We start from the raw sequence: 20,455 nt of genomic DNA on the forward strand, positions 1-20,455 counted from the left end.
ATGAAGTTCTTAGATATTGCCATGATGAAAGGAGAAGCACTAAATTAAACGTTTGTCTTTGACTGGCAACAAGAAGAGGCTTCTAACTAACCTGTCCTTTTCAGCTATAAAGTACAAAATATAAAAGCATGTCAACTGAAAAAGAAAACTAATAACAGTTATTGCAAGCACATTTTTGTGCACAGTAATGGTCCCAAAGTTCTTCATATATAGGCCTACAAAAACAAATGTGTATACATATATTTATACAACAGTTAACCAATTAATTTTTTCACAAACACCGTATCACTCCATTGAGACGCCGTTGCTAAGCAACAACTTTGACAGCTGTAGGAGACGCTCAAGCCATTTGAATGTTTTTACTTCTTACTTTGCGCACAAACAGAAAATGAATTAAGATTACATTTGACCTACAGCCGATTTGGTCAGACTTTGAAGATTAGACTACACTAAGTTCCATTCATTACCACTGAGCAAGCTTTTCAGTCTGCACCAGTGACAGAAGAACACCTAAACAACCTGGAATTAGCCAGAAATTAACCGAATACCATTCGCCGAACAAAATGGGCTGTAAGATCCTTTACAGACTGGCTGAAACAAAACAACATTAATATTGATCTAGCAAAAAATGACAAAACTGAGCTAAACCTGATATTGCAGCGGTTTTATGGCTCAGTCCGTACTTCAAAAGGCAAGGCTTACAGCAAACTGTGCAGAGTGAGCGGAGTTCATCACCCTGACGCAGCAACAAGCTGCTTGTTAAGAAACTATAATTTGGCGGAAGGAATTGCTAACATTAAAATATATTAAATGCCACGTTCACGGCCCAGTTTACTTATTTCTTAATTTATTTATTTGACTGTTATATAAAAGCAATAGAACACTCGAGGTCGTGTGTTACCAAATCATAGCTGTGATGTTATTTCGTGATAACACACTCCGTCTCACGTTCTATTGCTTATATATAAAACTCCTAATGGTAATGCAAGTTGGTTGTGACAGTAGCCATTACTGCTTCAGACATTTTACACACAATGCTAAAGAGTGAGAATAATCATGTTCAAAGCATTTTTACAGTATAGTAGATAGTAGTTAAGGATAGAGTAGTTTTTGCACACAGCAAGTGTACTTTGTGAAAAGGTAATCAGAAAAGTGCCTTTCACTCTACAGGTGAGAGGCTGGGGTTCAAACCATGAGAGTACGCCACTGCATAATATATTAGATCTGGCTCCTAACGGTGCATTCCCTCCGAATACAAATACTTCACTATGCATGTGAAATGTAATTTAATCTGTTCTGTCATCCCTGAGCTTTAGGATATGTTATTCACTGAAACTTATATTGTGATGATGATAAAAGTATGATAAATCATGCAGCTCTGTTTGAGGGAGATTTTTGCTGTATTTGTAAAAGATTTCATTTATGCATTCATTTATCAGAATAATGAAATTGATCATGAACGTATTATTACCATGTTTGTGGTCCTTATTCTTTTGCACTTTAAGTCTCTGACCCAGTGGTTGTGCCATTTGTTGCTTTTTGCATCACTGGGCCTAGTGACTAACTAACAGCAAGCCATTTTACAAGTTCTCCAGTGTACTAATGTAACGGGTTTCAGACACTATGGATTTAATCATTAAATGGTTACCAGCTGAAGTGCTCATTCAGTGAAATGTCAACTCTTCGACTGTGTGAGCACTTTGTTTTCATTTTATACCTTTATTTCTGTCAGTGGGACCTGGAATCTGGGTTTTTCGCTTTCTTCTCATATATTTGGTCTCTTTCTTTTTCTTCTTCATTTGTACTTTTCTTTACTGGTGATTACCCTGGTGCTTCCCAAACTTTCCTCAATGCAATTTCCTGGGCCAAGGCTCCAGGAGACGTCAGAAGGGCTCAGACTACACCTCCACTTCAGAGGAGGAATACGAGTCTAACCAAAGCACTCCTAAACATAAACGATCCCACCATTCAGGAGCTTTACACGCAAGAACCCAGAATCTTCTGCCAGTGCGACCTATCTCAAGGACCAGAGACTCTGAGGGGGAGGGACATGAGAGTGATGCCTTCCAGAGCTGGACAACACACAGTGCTGAAATTGCAAGGTAATGAAAGATGTACAGAACAGTGCTTAAAATCATGTCTACCATAGTCATTTGGAAAAGAGGATTTGTAGACTGAGATTCTTGCTCAATTCAAAGAATATCTCCAATTTTCTGACTTTTTATACTGAACCTTAGTTTGACCTAAATTGTCTAAATTAAGGTTTGCAAGAGTGCAGTATAGTTTAAAAGAAACCATCCTTTCTATGGGCTTTTATTGTTTGTGTGTTTCTGAAACTTGCATCCTTGAGCAAATGAGATAATGTATTCCGTGATAGGTTGAGTCAGGACCTGGCTAAAGACTTGGCCATACTGGCTCGAGAGATTCATGATGTTGCTGGAGATGCTGAGCCTCAGAATTCTGCTTCTGCTGATACTGTGGAACCAGTGTCTGCTATATCCACCTGTGAAGAGGTAACTTTTCTTTGTCTCAGATTTTAGGATCTAGAGGCCATAATCATAGTTTAGGATGTTTATTGAGTTACATCAGTGCAGAGCTAGTTTTATAATGTCACTAATCTTTTGGTGTTATTCTAAGACCTATCAGTAAGTTATGCTGCCGTTGTGTGTTGTGTTTGTTTTTTGTTTTTTGTTTTTACTTGCCTCTGCATTACCCTAAGTATAGTAAATAATAGTGGTTCAGGTTTCCACTTTCATTAAGGGTTTTATCCTCTATTTTGCTTACAGTTGCGGCATCAGATTCCTGAGACCAGCCTTAATTACCCTAAAGTTCCACCAATTTCAGCTGTGGTCAGAAACTCTGACCAGATTATTAATGATCAAAGCCTCAAGCAGTGCAGTTGGAACCAGGAACAGGTATTGTGACTTACTCAGACTCCCCTTTTTTTCTCTTTTTTCCCATCTTTTTTTCCAGCTTTCACTAATTCTCTGTCTCACAGTATACACTTAATTCTTCCTCTTCAGGTTGCTCTGGATAATGGGATGCTGAATCCTGTCTCCCAGCTTTCTGTGGCTATCCGAGAAAACACAGAACAACTGACTGAAAAAATCAAGTACGTTATTAACCTTGGAATGAGTTTTATTACCTTTGGTCAGGTCACCTAACTGCAATTCTTATCTTTAAAACAAAATTTCACTCCAAATTTTTCATTTTTTTCATGAATGATTTCTGAAAATGAGTATATGTTTGAATTAACATATTATATTAAATAGAAACTAGAATAGAATGTATGAATGAGTAATTTTAAAATTATCTTGTTATTGAGCTCACATGAAGCTTTTCCACCCTTGCCCTGATTTTGCGACTAAATGTTTCCAACAATGAATGCTTACGATGATAGAAATGGGTTTGGCACAGTTATCCTCTGCATACCTGGTACAATAACATAGGCTTACTAAAAGAGGGCTGAGAACATGATATCAGCTTGTAAACCACTCATCATTATCTAAGATATCAGCACAGTCTAGAAAGATGCATTCTCTCCATAGAGCTCAGTTTTGCCGGGTCCTCGATATTTGCCTGTACAATTTTTGAACGGACTTGTGAGTTTTATTTATAAAATTTGAATTTGACCTACAAATATTTTAAGGTCAAATTTGCAAATCTGTGAATGTTTTATAAAGGAGACTTCAGAGCGACATTAATGTATGTAGGGTATTTTTGCACCACACAGCAAAAATTAGCCAGCTGGCAAGGCAAAAGATGACAAACTCAGCAAAGCAAAGCATAACCACTGTTTAGCTAATATTTGTTTCCACAAACACAAATGGGAGTTTGGGAATACAGGAGTAAAAATAGCTACCGTAAAACAAATGGGTTAAAAATCAAATAATGTATATATGCGTGTGTGTGATTATGTGTGTGAGTGTGTGTGTGTGTATGCATATCGCTGCTGTTGTAAATTTCATGGTAAATGGACCAAAAGAAATGTCCCAAAATGACTTCGACTTCCATTGGCTTATATTAAAAGTAAAATTTGTTTTTTTTCTTCTCCCGTAAAGTTAGCATTTTAGACATAAAAGGTTTTGTTCCGACAGCAGCGAGATATATCATTATTATTATTTGCAAAATTCTCAGAATTTTACTTAAGTACACTATATGGCCAAAAGTATGTGGACTCCTGACCATCACACCTGTATGAGCTGGTTGAGCAGACTGAAGTGGCACAAATCAGATCTGAGTCACTTTTATATGTGTTCCTTGATTGAATACATATCCTGTTCTTGGCCATGCAACCCTAATGAAAATGCTCGGATGGATCAGAACATGTGTTTCTTTTGCTTTTTTTTTTCCTCCCCAGTCATCATTCAGTGTTGATGTAGCAGCACTAATAATGCACAGCTGAGAGCTATTCAGAGCAAATTATATTAGCAATGAAGGCTTGTTCTGCCAGTTTCTTTGTTGTTCATGATGCACGTGATTCATAGGATGTGCACATGGGGTGCATTTTAGGACACAGGTTTGCTCACATTAATGATGGATTTGAGTCATATACCTACACAAATGTAAACCATCAGGATAGGAAGATAAGATCTGAGCAAAAAATAAGAATTGAGCAATGAGACTTGTAATGTAAATGTAGCCTTGGCATCTTTTTTGTCTAAAAACATCAGATCAGTTGAATTTTATTGATTTGTTTTTATGTTGTATTTTTCAGTAGCCTGTACTCTCAAAAACTGATTAAGCATTTAATTATAACACCAAAAAAATTGATGTCCTTTGTATGACTTGTGTATGATAGTGATGTTGCACTGTTGTATTGTCCTTCCGGTACAAGATCTTGTTCTAGATCTTGGTTTGTTTTTAATGCATTTTTATTTGCTCTCAGGCTATTATTCCATAATAAGATAAAAGTCTGGGAGGAGATTGAGGCAAAGATAAATGCAGCAGATGATCCTCCACCTTTGGATACTCCCAACAAGGTAGGTCTGTCTGCTTATTTTAGTGATGCTGGTGGACTTAAGTACTTTGCTTTCACTCCTTAACACACCACTTCTCTGCTCTAGGAAATAATGGCTATTCTCCAGGACCTTAGAGGGATACAGAAACGGTTGGAAGGTATGAATATTGTTTTATTCCTTTTTAAGGAGAAGTGATGCCACTTCGTTAAAGACTATTAGGTATCATATGGAGGAAAGAAATACATCATTAAGTCTTTTTATTTGCTTTTACCCAAAGCTCACACTTTGTGGATAAGGCTAAATGAGCACACTGATATGAAACATAGGCACCTAAAACATAAATAACACTGCACACACACTATTATTTATGACATAAAATCCTTACACAAAGTGGCTGAAATAAAAATAAATCGTCCAATTGCCGGACGTGTGTTAAGAGCGAATATCAGCAGATTCTGACTGTACACCCTTAGTATCTTACATAACATGCATTAATAAGAATGAATGTGAACAAAATGAATGTAAAAACATCAAGTGCTTCCTCTGCAGTCATCAACAGAATTCTTGAACCCAGCGGAAACCCAGATGTGGCCCAATCACCAGCCACTGGAGGCCAGTCTACAGCTGGACTGAGGAGCTTCAGAGTTTCTCCTAGAGACTGGAGAACCACTTCGTCCCAGCGCGGTGGTGGCCCCTCAGCCAGCAGTCGAAGGTTTGGTAGGGGGTCAGAGGGGGAAAGTTTTGTTGTATGAGAATGATTTAAGTCCTCCCTCTCCTCCTGTCTACATGCCATGTCCACTAAAGCTGCTCATTTGAACAGTCATTGGTGACTAATGTAAGAACATTCAGTCACCAGTGTCAGAGCGTGCACATTTAGTTACTTGATTAACCTTCAATGGCTTTTTTTCAAGGTTTGGTGTTGATGGGTCCATTTGCACTAAGGTGTGTGTTTGTTGCACCAGAAAAAAAACTGTCACACAACACTAAGTACTTAAGGGTACAAAGCTGGTTTGCATTGTTGAAAACAATGTGTAAAGTGAGCTTTTGAGGCTGTGCATCACTGGGAGAAATGATACAGCCTTTTTTTTTTTGACCTATTAGATTTATTCCTTACATGGAATAGAAACTATTTGTGATGACACTGTATTTGAGTTTCATTTTTGTTATCATTTTGGTCTTGATTGATTTGAGGAGGTAAATTAATTTACAGAAATATTTAACTTTATTCAGGGTATTTTATATGCTGAGGATCATTAAAGAATGTGTTAAATAGATGTATTTCTTTTTCATTATTGCCACAGTCACAAATAGTGAAGTATGCACTTTGATTTCTTTGATGTTTTCAAGTGAGTTTTTTTTTTTTATTTGCTTTTCAACTTATAATCTGGCAACACTAAATTCTGTGCTTTTTATAATTGTACTTCTAGTCCTCTGTCAAAACTGTCTGTATGTCTGTAGTTCCTACATGCTGAAAAAAGAAAAGTTACCCAGAACTGACATTCCCATGAACTATGAATATGACAGAACATAGAGTACTATGCAGTGAGAGACCACCCTTTATTCAATCATGTATTTAAGTATTTATTTCTTTGTTTCTTTCTTTCTTGCTTTCTTTCTTTCTTTCTAGTCAAAACAACCTTTAATGGACCAAGTTTTTCATTCATTTTCAGGAGATCATTTTGAAGAGATTAGATATAATCCACTTGCATAAGGAACAGCAAAGTCTAAGACTAAGGAGTTTAAAATTATTAAATGTATAGAGAAAATGGCACTATTAACATCCATGTAAGGCCTGGTAGACCAACAAAACTGTCATCATCAGATAAAGAGTACTTAAAGCTGTAGTCTTTGAGAGAGAGGAGAAAATCAAAATCCGATTTTGCTCCAAATCTCTAAAAATCCACAGGTGTTTCTGTCCATCGTTCCACTGTGAGAAGACAACTCAACACTATGAGTCTGAAGGGATTTGTAGCTGTCAAGAAGCCATTACTGAGGAAAGAAACTAAACAAAAAAGAATTGCAAAAAAAAATTTTTGCAAGTCAAACAAAGAAGCTGATGGTGTTCTCAGAACAGTGGACTGACCACTCCAGAGTCCAGACCTCAACATCACTCAATGTGTGGATCACTTGGATCAAGAACAGCGGAAAATGCAACCAGCATCTAAGACTGAACTTTGGGGGTGTTGAAAAATATCCCTGCAGATTTCTTTGAAAAATTGAAAGCAAGACTCCTGAAAAGAATGGAAACTGTAATAAAGGCAAACATGGACACTAAACACTGAAAATTTGATTATATATTTAGTTTATATATTTAGGCTTCTGTGCCATTTTCTGTTAAAAACGTTCCCTTCTTTTTTCCCTGTCACTGAATAATCGAACAGCTTGTACTTTATTGCCATTCTGACTGGAAATTGTATACATTTCCACAGAGACCACAGAGGGTTGTCTCTGACTTTGGCACAGTACTGTCTTACTTGAAACGAATCATCTAATGTGCCTACGGATGAAGTAAGTCATTTTCAGTATGCAAGTATTCACTTTTTTTTCCCATAATTACATTTTTACAGCTCAACTTTTGTTGACTTTTGCTGAGTCCCTGCAGTGCTAGGAAGCATGAGTGATACTTTATATACCCTTATATTTAAAGATTTATATACATTGCTAAGTAAAGACCAGTATGAATGTTCAGTAAGATTACATATGTGGCACTGATGTGTAATCTACAAAGAAAGCTAGAAAAATAGTAATTAAATCATTTTGTAATACTATCAGTTGCTTAATTATACCAAAAATGTGTACAGTAGCAGTTTGCATGTCCAACTTTGTCCAGTATCCTCTTTCCCTTATTTTGCCAGAGTATAACAAAAGGAAAGTTTCATTTCATTGAAAGTATGAACTCCTGTTGTGCTTGGTGTACCGAAACTCACAGAAACTTAGAAATCAGGTCAGTGAAGATCGCTATGCCTCAGTGTCACTCCCAGAGTATCTTCAAGTGGCCATTAATGCTAGCAGACCATGATTGTTATTGAGATGAATTGAAGTATAGCTGCTGACTGTCCATTCTTCATTCTGTTGCAACATATATGTATAAAAGCTAATATAGTCTGTATGGAATGCTGTAGGTTTGCACTGCCAGAGCATGTGTCTCTGTTCTGGTTTTGCGCTCTGAGATGGAACTGCTTTCATTTCCTCTTATCAGTAAGTGGGAGACATTTCATGTACAGAATGTATTGAAGATTAAAGACACGTTATTTAAGATAGCTGTGGATTCAAGTTTAACTCAAGCCCACAATGAGTGCTTTCTGTTTGAGAAATGTCTGTCCTAATCTGTCCTATGAAACCTGCCAAGGTACAAGATATTTCTTAGAGTGTGAGACACTCTTAAAAATAAAAATGCTGCTCAAGTTTTTGTATAGTTATCTGGCCTGCTTTTGCACAGCCACCAGTTTCAAAATGCTTTGTTTGCTAGAGTTTGAAACTGACCTGAATGTTTCTGCCCTTTGTGTTTGTTTTCCCATGTGTTTGAATGTACAGTTCCAGTGTCACAAAGCCAAAACGTCCAGCAAAAGACCTTAACCTCCGTCTCTTTAAGATGTTTTGTTATTCTTAAAGAATACTTCTACCATTGCTTTGTCAAATTTCAATGTTTTGATCTAAAAGCTTCTAAAAGACCTGGTGCTGTAAAAATGTCTGGTCTTTATTATGACATTACTATCTTTTTCAATATTAGTTTGGGATCATTTTGTATAAGAGGTAAATCTGTAGAAGTGATCTTTTTTGGTTGTCTTCAAATAAAATTTTTTGGAATTACCTGATTGTGCTTGCCATTTAATATGTCAAACAAAGTTGCATCTTTAATTCAAATGCTGTATGCGACGTTTGTGTTAAGTTCATAGCACATATATAATACATAAATGTCATGTATGCCTGTGGGTGGCCACAGTTACAGAATTTTTGTGTGCAGTATGTAGTTTGGTTAATACCTGATGTTAAATTTGAATTTAGGGGCCATTCATGAGACTTTCTTTTTAAAAGCATACAAATAAATGAGGACCACTCACTAATAACCATTACATACAGCTGAAGTTATAAGTGTACATACACCTTAGCCACATTCATTTAAACTCAGTTCTTCACAATATTGACATTTAATTCTAATATACATTCTCTCTTCTAGGTCAATTAGGACCACTGCTATATTTTAAGAATGTGAAATGTCAGAACAATAGAAGAGACAATGATTTATTTCAGCGTTGATTTCTTTTATCACATTCCCAGTGGCTCAGAAGTTTACATTCACATGGTTAGTGTTTGGTAGTATTGCCTTTAAATTGTTTAATTTTGGTCAAACATTTCGGGTAGCCTTCCACAAGCGTCTCACAATAAGTTGCTGAAATTTTGGCCTATAGAACTTGTGTAACAATCAGGTTTGTAGACCTCTTTGCTCGCACACACTTTTTCAGTCCTGCCCATACATTTTTTTATGGCATTAAGGTCAGGGCTTTGTGATGGCCTCTCTATTACCTTTGTTGTCCGTAAGCCATTTTGCCACAACTTTGAAATATGTTTGGGGTCATTGTCCATTTGGAAGACCCATTTGTGCCCAAGCTTTAACTCCCTGGCTAATGTCTTGATGTTGTTCCTCCACGTAATTTTAATGTAAATGTAATCTGTTGAGTATCTCCACGTTATTTTCCTTCCTCATAATGCCATCTATTTTGTGAAGTACCCCAGTCCCCCCATAGCAAATATGATAATGCCATCCCTATGCTTCACAGTAGGGATGGTGTTCTTTGTCTTGCATGTCTCCCTCTTTTGCCTCCATACATAACGATGGTCATTATGGCCAAACAGTTCCATTTTTGTTTCATCAGACCAGAGGACATTTCTTCAGAAAGTAAGCTCTTTGTCCTCATGTGCAGCTGCAAACTCCAACCTGTCTTTTTACGGTGGTTTTAAAGCCGTGGCTTCTTCCTTGCTTCCTTGCATTTCAGGTCATGTTGATATAGGATACGTTTTACTGTCGTTATGGATACTTTTGTACCTGTTTCCTGCAGCATCTTCACAAAGTCGTTTGCTGTTGTCCTTGGATTACTTTGTATTTTTCGCATTAAAGTACGTTCATCTCTAGGAGACAGAATATGTCTCCTTCCTGATCGGTATAATGACTTCGTGGTCCCATGGTGTTTAAATTTGCATATTATCATTTGAACAGCATGGTACCTTAGGGTATTTTTGCTCCCAAGGATGTACCAGACTTGTGGAGGTCTCCAATTCTTTTTCTGATGTTTTGGCTGATCTCTTCTGATTTTCCCATGATTGTCAAGCAAAGAACCAAGCAGGCCTTGAAGGTAGGCCTTAAGATACTGCCACACGTTCTCCTCCAATTAACTCAAATGATGTCAATTAGCCTTGTAGAAACTTCTAAAGCAAAGATTTCATTTTCTGGAATTTTCCAAGCTATTTAAAGGCACAGTCAACTTGGTCTATGTAAACTTCTGACCCACTGGAATTCTGATTTTTCTTTTGATAGTTTATTTTAATTTATTCTTGGATGAGGCAGAAAGTACAGCTGACAGAAGACTGTCAAAACTGCTGTACTTGAAAGCTTATAAAGGTTTGAGTCCCTACACTGTATACAGCAGACATTTAACAAAACATTAGTTAATAGAAGCACTGATTAATTCACATTTTCTTTTACCAAAAAATGGAATTCTCAGGACCCCCAAGATGGTCCATATTTTTGCTCTGTCCTTTTGTGACCAAATCTCGCTGATCATATAGCTATTCGTAGTAAAACTGCCACAAGTAATTACTGTACAGTTATAATTACAGTGTAATATTTAATAACAGTTGCTATTTTTTACCGTGTCATTACGTCTCTTTCTTCCTAAAATACTTGATATTTAGAATAGACACCAAAACTGGTAGTTTTGTTTATAACATTTTAATTGATGCTGTATAAGTTTTCATTGAATTACAATTATTAATATGACAATTGACTTTTGAATGGTATTGTAAATTCTATCTTATTTGTATAGGGAATTTCTGCTGTATAAAACCTAGCTGTACCTGAAACATAAGAACTGGAGCAGCCAGAGTAAGGCATGCCAAAGATCATGTAGGCGCTGTTTTTTTAATTAAAACTCCCTTTATTCGAAGTATATTATTAGTATGTCAGCTGTTGGACAGCCATGAAATAAGAGAACTGAAAAAAGGAAGAGGAACCAGAGAATGAAGCTATTTCTAAAGGCGTTTGCTGTAAATAAGGCCATTGTTGGGGACTGACTCAAAGTGCGCAGACGGCAGACCAAATATCTGCTGTTATCATGTACTCGTAAGTTTGCTTTATGATTTCAATTTACTTTTGGTGGAAGTAATTCTACATTAGACAGTGTGAATAACTTCTACAGTTACTTAAGGCATTTATTATTATTATTAATTCCATTTTTACTTTTTCAGATCCACTAAGTCCACATTTAAAGAGCTCCATGAATTGTCCTCTCCATACAAAAGTTTGCATGACAATTATGTTTCCAACAAACAGGTAAGAATAGTACTTTCCATCTTCCGTCTGTCTGTGCTGAATTTTTTCATTGAGTCAAAAACAGGTCTAAATACACTGCTCTTAAATGTCATTTCACAGGGCTCAAGCAGGCTTACGTCTCTTCTGTTGATATTGGGGTGTTTGACCATCCTTGGTGGTTTACTTGCCATTGCTTTGGTCGAGAAAGTAAGAAACCAGGAAAAGATAGATGAAGCCGTGAATCCGAACCACACCGGCACACATGAGCCAGTTCAAAATGCTGAACAAAGTTGTGTTGGAAAGAGTAGGTGAGTTAACTTTGGTGTTCAGAATGCACCTCAAGCTGTTTCTTGATAAGATTCTTTTTAACACTTTGGAAACGCTGGGGAATTCCAGATCAACACAAAAGTACAGAGACACCACACCGAATCTGATTTTGCATAGGACACAATAGCAAAGTCTAAAATGCTACTTCTCCTTCTACATTCTTCAGCATTTCTGTGTAATTTACCCGTTAAAATGTGAATAAAGTCATTCGGAGTGGTTTGGTGTGAAATGCTCTTACAGAGTCAGTTGTTCACAGTGCTGGCGATAGGAACCAGATGTCTGAAAAGTTTAATACCTCTTAAAGCTCCCTTACAGAAAATTATTACATAACATGTTTGCCAATATGCTGCATGATGCCTGAGACATTGTTTAATGACAGTTTTGAGAAGCGTTTGGTTTAAAATAATAATAAAAAAAAAGTATGCACAGCTAAGAGACATTGTTGTGGGCCAAATATGGGCACCACTCAAATTAATCATTTTGTTGTTTTTTTGCATTATACAAACTTAAATGTGATATTTTTACAAATTTAATACACAGTTATAGCAATAAATAGCAAATAAATGTTAACCATGCATTATCAAAACTTTGTTTACATTTGATTGAATTATGCAGAAATCTTGGAAAAATCAGTGGAATTTCCCTTTTTAATGTGTTTACTATTACCTGCAATTCATATCAAACTAATTTCTGACTGTTCACTTAGCTGGTAAAGATTTGATGTATGTATTTGAAAGTATCACCTAAAGATGTGAGTGGTTATTCCTCACGGGTCAGGATTGTCCTTGTTGAGAGTATTCCTTACTGGATGGACTATGGGAGCAATGCCACTTTTGGAGTACCTTTATACGAGGCATGGAAAGACCTCATCTCTACTGCAACCAAGCAAATCGATGTTTCCTCGTTCTATTGGTCTCTTACTGGGCAGGACATTAATGTCAACTCCTCCACTGACGAACCTGTAAGTATTCACCTGACAAAGCCTATATTTAAATTTCTTTATATGAAGTACATGGTATACACAAGGTCTGTTGTTCTGATTTACTGTGTTTAACTATGAGATCAAAGGTTTCAGTTATCAAACTTATCAGCAAACATGTTGGCAGCCCAGTCAATTAACTTAAATGAGGATAGTTCTTACTTTCTAACTGTTGTCTGTTATCTTGCACTGACTTGTATTTTGTAAGTTAAAGGGCCCATATCATAGAAAAATTATTTTCTCATGTAAAAAAAAACAAAAACATATTTACATGTATTTGCCCATTCATCCTACAGCTATTTAGGCCTTATACAATGATGTTATAAAGAGTGTTTCAGCATTGACTGCTTTTTGAATGCACAATACAGGGCAGCATATCAGAGGTCGTATATCAGGTTACATACATCAGTCTTAAGGTAACAGTAACAAAAGGGTCAATGACAAATGAGGTTTTTCAAAATGACAATTCTTAAAAATCATATTAAAAAGGACATAATATGCTTTTATATGATGCAGTACCCTGGCCCCTCTTTTGTAAAAGCATGTCAAAATAAAAGTCCTCTGTTTTGGTTTGTGCTGTCTGACATTTGAGGAAGAAAGAACTTTCAGACAAAAGCTTTTCAGTGAGTTAAGCACTTTTAAAGTTTTTCCCTTGTTTTTAAAGTTTTCAAACATAAAATGCCAAACTATCTTATTTTGAATTTTATATAACTAAATTACCTTTTCTGAGTTTACTTGATCAACATATATGACTGGACGGTTGCACCACCTGTCTTTTGGAGGAAAACAAAAAACTTGAATATGGACGCACTGAAAATTGTACTGTTGTATAATTTGCTATTTGTCATATATTTATTAAATTATTTTTTGGAAAAAATAATGGACTTGGACACAGAAAATGCATGTCATGTCATTGACCGAAAAACAGCAGGTTTAATCCTGAAGGATGCAGAAACTTGAAGAAATAGTCTTGTAAAAATGAACTATGACTTATATTGGTACATAAAAGCACACAAACTTCATAAGTGGCTCTCAAGAAAGAAAAATGTAGGATATTTATTTATTTGTTTAACAAGGACAATACACACAAATCAACATCACTATTTCATAAAATTAAATGTGCCAGATTTTTTTCATTTGCAATCCTGATGTGTTACATGGGACTAATAAGTATTACATGTACTATGTGAACATATATGTGTCATGAAAGTGCCAATATTCACCAAGGTAGTGCTTTTTGTTAATTACTTTTTTTTCTCAGGACAGTAAGTAAACAGCAGCTCAGCCTAATATAAGTTATTGCTATTTTGTATGTGTTTGTGTCACAGGGTAAAGACATCCTGGAGCAATTCAAAGCACTGCCAAAGAGAAACGTTTCTGTGAGAGTTGTGGCCAGCATCCCATCCGTAGCGTCCAACTCAACAGACCTGAGAACTCTGAAAGAAAATGGTCGTGAAGTATAGATATATGTTTATGACCAAATTCATTGTCACATCAGAACCTCATAACTCCATTTTTTCTGCTTTTATTTTTCTGACTCCTTCTGAAAACAGTATTTGCCCTTTACACTGTGTAAACATTTAATAATGAATAGACAAACAGACTGTTTATGTGAACTATTTAGCTGAAAACGATGCAAGTGCAAATGTTGGACCCCACCTATGGGCGGGCTAACTCTTATTCTGAGTTATTTACATGCTTCAAAATGGTACTATATTTCAGTCACCAGTATAGAGATTAAAATAAAATAGGTGTGAATTTTGTGACTTACACAGACAACTAATCCAAAAACACTTACTTGTATGGTACCAGCGTGAGTATCTATCTGATTGCTGTGAAAATTTACGGACCAAAAGGATGTTCTCCTTAAATGTTTAACTACATAAAAAAGTCAGTGTTACATTTTACCCCACTTTAGTTTGTGCCTCACTCTCCTCTCACTATTATAAAGTTATATATAAGCAATATACAGAGTGAGAACTTGAAGACTGGAAATGCCCTTGGTTAAATCTTTTTAGTTTAAGAGGTGAAAACATTGTTCCTTCCTTTTGTAGGCGTGCATGTAAGAAGAGTTAACTTTGGCCGTCTGACCAGAGGAATTCTGCACACAAAGTTCTGGATCGTGGACGGAAGACACATCTACATTGGCAGTGCCAACATGGACTGGAGAGCTTTAACCCAGGTATAGATGAGAAGAGCTCTAACCACAAAGCAGATTTCAGCTTCCTCTCTGGAGACGAGTTTGACACACATTAACTTATTTTTGGGATGTGTTTTTAAATGGAGGTCAAGGAACTTGGAGTGGTGATTTACAACTGCACCAGTCTGGCCACCGACCTTCATAAGATCTTCCAGTCATACTGGGTGATGGGTCAGCAGAACGCTACAATCCCGGACCCCTGGCCCTCCTCTTATGACACCTCCATCAATGCAGAGAAGCCCCTTCATGTGAACCTCAGCGGGGTGCCCAGCAGAGTTTACATCTCGGTAATATTTCATTAATACCTTAGGTTAAAATATTTTACCACTAAGAGGGTTTTTTTTGTACTAAAGAATTTTACGACCCATAGAAGAGTTTTTATTAAAGGGTTGAATTTATTCTACTACTTAGTTTTTTTTTACTACTACTAAAAATGTACTACCCTTTGAAAGTTTTTAACGGTTCTATTACTCAGAGGGTTTTTACTGAATGATTTTACTACCCATAGAAAAATTTTAATACTGTTTTCTACATTTTACAGTATAATATTTTGAATAATAGAAGATATTGTAACTATGATATAACACATTGTTTTTAGAGACCAAAAGGGAGTAAAAAATATTTCAGATTCAGATTCTTCAGTGTAGACTTCCCTTTGCCTTTATGCAGCTTTGAACACTGGTGACATTTTTTTCAAACAGCTTCATGAGGAGCCACCTGAGAAGCTTTTCTAAGAGTGATGAAGTTCTACACATGCTGAACACTTGTTAGCTAATGAAAACTGGTCTTAGAAATAATTTCAAGCCTTTAAGCATAAGCCTTTAGAAATCTTTAGGATTATCAATACATACATTTAATCTGCATTCAAACTTTTGCCTGATACTTTATCTCTCATAATGCTTGTCACTCTCAGACATGAAAGGGTCAGACATTGCACATGCTGTAGAGAGGAAATTTTGATCAAGCAGGATATATTGATCAATATTTTACAGCATTATGGTCTGTATTTAGTCTCCTTATCTATTCCCAAACCCAGGCCTCCCCTCCTGTCTTCTGTCCGGATTCACGCACCAAAGACCTGGAGGCAATTCTCTCAGCAATCGGCCAGGCAAAGCAGTTCGTTCATGTCGCAGTTATGGAATATTTTCCTGCTTTCAAGTTCTTTTTCCATCACAGGTACAATTTGATACTGTAACAGCTTTAGAATGTATATCAGTTCCTTTAGAAACTCACTGCATGCTTGTTTGTTCAGGTACTGGCCAGTTATTGAAAATGCCCTAAAGCAGTCAGCCTTTGAGAGAAACGTTGCAGTGCGTCTCCTGGTCAGCTGCGGTCGTGACAGTGACCCCTCCGTACTGCCTTTCCTCAAATCACTAGATGCCCTGGACTCCTCATCTGACAATATCAGTATAGAAGTGGTAAGCTGACAATCCTGTTCAGACCAGCTGGTTACATTTTTTGCTTTCAGGACGAATTTCATTACCTCACTTGTCCATCTTTGTTTCCTTTCCTTACATCTTTTCATTAGTGTAACTTAACTCACTTGTTGAACAATAAAGCTTTTTTCTTTATAAAAATTCAACTGAAGGATGCCTGCAGAGTGCAGTATACCTGGATGTGGAAAATAAGAAGCAGCAAATGCTAAAGCCAGAGTGACTGGCTAGCTCTCTGGATAACACTGTGGCTCTGCATACAAGAGCCCAGGGTTCAATTTCCCAACTAGACAGATTCTGTGAGCAAACAACTACCATTCTTACCACTAAGAAAAAGAGTGTATTTATTCTGGATTTTTCTGGTTAAAAAGCATGTTGGAGCAAGTTAAACTGCAGAAAGTTTTAAAAAAAAGTTAGTGGCAATTGAAAGAGACTGGTTTTTCCATCTGAATTTACATGACCAAATTGTAAGGCAAATTATTCAGCAACTGCATGAAATAAATATACATTTTTATTTTATTTTTTTTATTTTTTTGTAAAAGCTCCCCTCAAATTAACAGAACATGTTTTATGATCGTACACATAATGCTATATGCTTACATTTTACTGGTGAAAGCCAAAAATCTTAGATGCTCTTTGTATTATTTTATGAAAATAATTTTTACAGAGCAGATCACTGAAGAGATGCCATCTGTTTATAGTTTATAGCCCAGATTTGTGGAAAAATGGGTCGACTTTCAGTAGACAAAAAAATTCAGTGTTGAGTTCAGCTTCTTCTACTATAAGGGTTTAAAATTACATTACCCATCTATTTGACTGGAAAGAATACAATTACAGCTCTCATATGACACCCCCTTTTTGAATGTAGCTTATGAAATATGAAAGTTATGAAGAATATGAAGAAGTGTGTTTTGGAACCACCGGTGGTTTGGCACCGGTGGGTGCAAAATTTCCTTCTAAGATATGTCATCAGAAGGGGGTTTTGCAAGTCTTTAAAAGGCTTTTTGGCTACACAGGGTTGTACTGTAGGCCTACATCATGCACTAGAATAAAAAAGACTTTCACATAAGATTCCCATGTGTATTATCTCTCTGGAAGCTTCCTCTCTCCTCATTTGCTCTGAGCATATTTAAATAATTGATATGTCCATAAAGATGACTGACTTCAATTGATTTCTGGGTCATGGGTCAGAGGACATGGGATTGATTGAAATCATGGGAATCACCTGGAGTACTGAAAGTATTGCAGTTTTAACAAGTGCTTCTCTGAGCTCTGTGAAAGCCCCTCTGATCACTTTCAGTTCACACCATATCAGCAGTCACTTACAGTGTGCTCTAATTTACAAACCTTAGATGTTTTTCAGCTCAGACCAGATGGTCCAGATAGCAGTTATAACACAGTTAATGTGATTTTTTTCTACTTTCTGCAGAGACTCCATATTGTTCCGGTGGCTAACCAGACAGACATTCCTTATTCCAGAGTGAATCACAACAAATACATGGTTACAGATAAAGTGGCATATATAGGTGAGTTTTGGACAGAAAATAACCTGATACTGCAAAACGTCTCAAAAGGTCAATTAAAAAGCTTGAAAAATTAATGACATCAATCCAGACCTCAACATCATGGAATGTGTTTGGGGTTACTTTAATTATGAGAAACAGAAAATGCTTGTAAGACTGAACTTTAAAGACTGAATATGCAGATTTTTATGAAAGCAAGTCTCCTGAAAAGAATGAAAGCTGTAATAAAGGGAAAGAGTGGACACACTAAGTACTGAAAATTTTGATATTATATTTAGTTGATGAGGCTTCTGTGTAATTTTCAGTTTAAAATATGTTTTCTGAACACATCATTTTTCAGTGGTTTATTTATTTATATATTTCCCAAGGGACCTCTAATTGGTCTGCTGACTACTTCAACACCACCGCTGGAGTGGGCCTGATGGTTTCCCAAGATGCCGTGCATTCTTCATCGCCTGGAGACACATTATTGGGCCAGCTGAAAGCTGTATTTGACCGAGACTGGGGCTCCAAATTTGCAGTGCCACTTGAAAAACTGGGTCACAATCCTGACTGTTCCTTCTCCAAGAGATACATGGACAAATGAACTGCTGCTTTACTTTCATTAACAAAGATATTTACTTATTAGCCTATATAAAAGGTTAATGGATCAATGAAAGTGTAAAATTGAACGAAATATGATGCACATTTTAAATGCATTCAATGCCATTTGTCCAATTTGTCAATGCCTCTAAATTCTGGCACCCCTCTAAATTCTCACAACCAAATACAAAACCTAACTTGTCTCTAATTGATCTCCACATTCATAGTTAATCATCTGTAAGCAAGACAAGACATGAGTCTTCATGAATTCCATGACGCTCTGTTTCAGTGTAAATATGAGTTAGATAAAATGTTATTGTTAGGAGACATGGAATGGAGTGACAGAGTCCATCAAATACCAGGAGATGAAGATCTATCTGCCTCTGCTAAAAGTGGGTCAGAGCCTGATGTTCCAGCAGGACAGTGATCCAAAGCAAACCTCCAAATCCAAAGGAGCATTCTCAGAGAAGATGCAATGTTACCTTAACAACTGGAAGATGCACAGTATTTTCAGAAAAAAATATTTATTTTGTATATTTTTTCTTTCTTTGAATTATTTCACCTCATTAAAGGATGTTCCTCTGATGTTTTAGTGTAAAATCAAGCTGATTTTCCTCATCTTTACCAAGGCTGCCACTTCTAAAGGGCGCTGTAACCTGTGCATTGTGTGCATGTGTTATATCTTTCAGCTGCTTCTTAGCAAAATAAAACAAATAAATGTAAATATTTTGATTTATACTATATTTTGGTTGATAGGTAAGAAAAAGATGATTTTAATTATTGCAATAAAAGATTAAAAAAGGAAACATACAAGTGAGCTAATTGATTATGCATCTAAATCAATACAGAGAAAGTTTCTGGTTTAAAGATGAATCTATGGACAAAAGCAAATGAAAGGGAATGAACAGGGTTAGATATGAAGCGCCTGCTTTCTGGCAGCAGTAAGTACTGATTTATGTCGAAATAATGACTTGTTTTCTCAAAAAACTGATTACCTATGTTGAAATAATATTAACTGTGCCAAAATTATGACTTATGAGGGAACGAGTTATTGAGTAAATAAATTATTACGAGAAAATGTCCTTATTTTGATATACTAAGTGATATTTGAAAAAACAGAAAACAAAGGTAAAAACACGATTTTGTTTCTGCCCCACCTGGCGGGAATGGGCATCCACAGGCTGTGCATGTGTTCTCAAAAATACCAAAGATACTGTATTTGCTACATTTTAAAGGGTGATGTTTCAGTGGTTTACTGGCTCTTCAGTTTCGTCGTCATTGCTGAGTGAATTCAGACGGTTAAACGGTCCGTTATTAGACCCGGAGGCTCTGCGTCATCAGGAGGAGCTGTTTAGCCAAACCGGAGAAGACCGTTCATAATACACATTAAACCTTTTGGTCAAAATGATTTTAATACCATCGCTCTGTATGTTAGTCTGTATGATGCAGTTTTACAGTAAAACCTCGATAATCACTTAAATCTAAAGCCTGACAGAGTACTAGACTATCATAACACCATACGGCAACGTTACTGAATAATGAGGCTGTGACCACCTTGTTCAGACATGATTAACAGCGCCACCTTTTGACAACGCTGTAGCAACGCTGTGACAATGTTGTGTGTTTGCTGGGTAATAAAGTAGCCTGTTAGCTATATAACGAGCAGCTAGCTAACTCAACAAAACCGCACTCTGACCTGGAGGATATCCAGTCTATCCTCGGCTGTTTACTTCTTTTAAAGGTTAACTGTAAAACAGACCTTCATTAGTGAGATCAGAGGTGAGATCCCGCGCTGTGACATTTTTTTTCTATTTCAGTGACGCACACAAAAGCTACTTAAGTGCTAATAGCGCCCCCTTCTGGGGAGAATCGTTAACCATTAATAAATAAGCACGTGGGTTACAAGCAAGTTTTCTGAGGTGCT

At 36.5% G+C, this 20,455-nt stretch overlaps 2 protein-coding genes across 6 annotated transcripts in view; both read left to right on the forward strand.

The window, feature by feature from the left end:
* Window positions 1-8,740, forward strand: part of cep170b (centrosomal protein 170B) — a 36,040-nt gene extending 27,300 nt beyond the window's left edge. For 4 of the 5 annotated variants that reach the window (XM_036593046.1, XM_036593049.1, XM_036593051.1 and 1 more), the window contains 7 exons: window positions 1,871-2,102; window positions 2,378-2,513; window positions 2,787-2,915; window positions 3,024-3,112; window positions 4,889-4,982; window positions 5,067-5,118; window positions 5,511-8,740. In XM_036593046.1, the coding sequence (XP_036448939.1) occupies window positions 1,871-2,102; window positions 2,378-2,513; window positions 2,787-2,915; window positions 3,024-3,112; window positions 4,889-4,982; window positions 5,067-5,118; window positions 5,511-5,713 (935 nt within the window). In that variant the 3' untranslated portion in view covers window positions 5,714-8,740. The remainder of the gene's footprint in view (window positions 1-1,870; window positions 2,103-2,377; window positions 2,514-2,786; window positions 2,916-3,023; window positions 3,113-4,888; window positions 4,983-5,066; window positions 5,119-5,510) is intronic. The other variant, XM_036593050.1, reaches the window with a different exon arrangement.
* A 2,450-nt stretch (window positions 8,741-11,190) lies between these two features.
* Window positions 11,191-19,274, forward strand: LOC118824145 (5'-3' exonuclease PLD4). Its single transcript, XM_036594109.1, has 11 exons — window positions 11,191-11,298; window positions 11,424-11,508; window positions 11,608-11,795; window positions 12,592-12,775; window positions 14,122-14,242; window positions 14,848-14,975; window positions 15,080-15,280; window positions 16,030-16,169; window positions 16,246-16,411; window positions 17,856-17,952; window positions 18,318-19,274. The coding sequence occupies exons 1-11, from the start codon at window positions 11,291-11,293 to the stop codon at window positions 18,533-18,535; spliced, it is 1,536 nt and encodes a 511-aa protein (XP_036450002.1). The 5' UTR covers window positions 11,191-11,290; the 3' UTR covers window positions 18,536-19,274.
* Window positions 19,275-20,455: the final 1,181 nt, after the last annotated feature.

The sequence above is a fragment of the Colossoma macropomum genome, unplaced genomic scaffold (genome assembly GCF_904425465.1).
Source record: "Colossoma macropomum unplaced genomic scaffold, Colossoma_macropomum, whole genome shotgun sequence".
NCBI classification, from domain to species: domain Eukaryota; kingdom Metazoa; phylum Chordata; class Actinopteri; order Characiformes; family Serrasalmidae; genus Colossoma; species Colossoma macropomum.

Bases quoted from the DNA above. Each gene is read 5' to 3' on its own strand.
- LOC118824145 (XM_036594109.1), top strand. The intron at 15,281-16,029 runs GTAATATTTCAT...TCCCAAACCCAG, and splicing joins CCAGCAGAGTTTACATCTCG to GCCTCCCCTCCTGTCTTCTG. The intron at 16,412-17,855 runs GTAAGCTGACAA...TACTTTCTGCAG, and splicing joins ACAATATCAGTATAGAAGTG to AGACTCCATATTGTTCCGGT.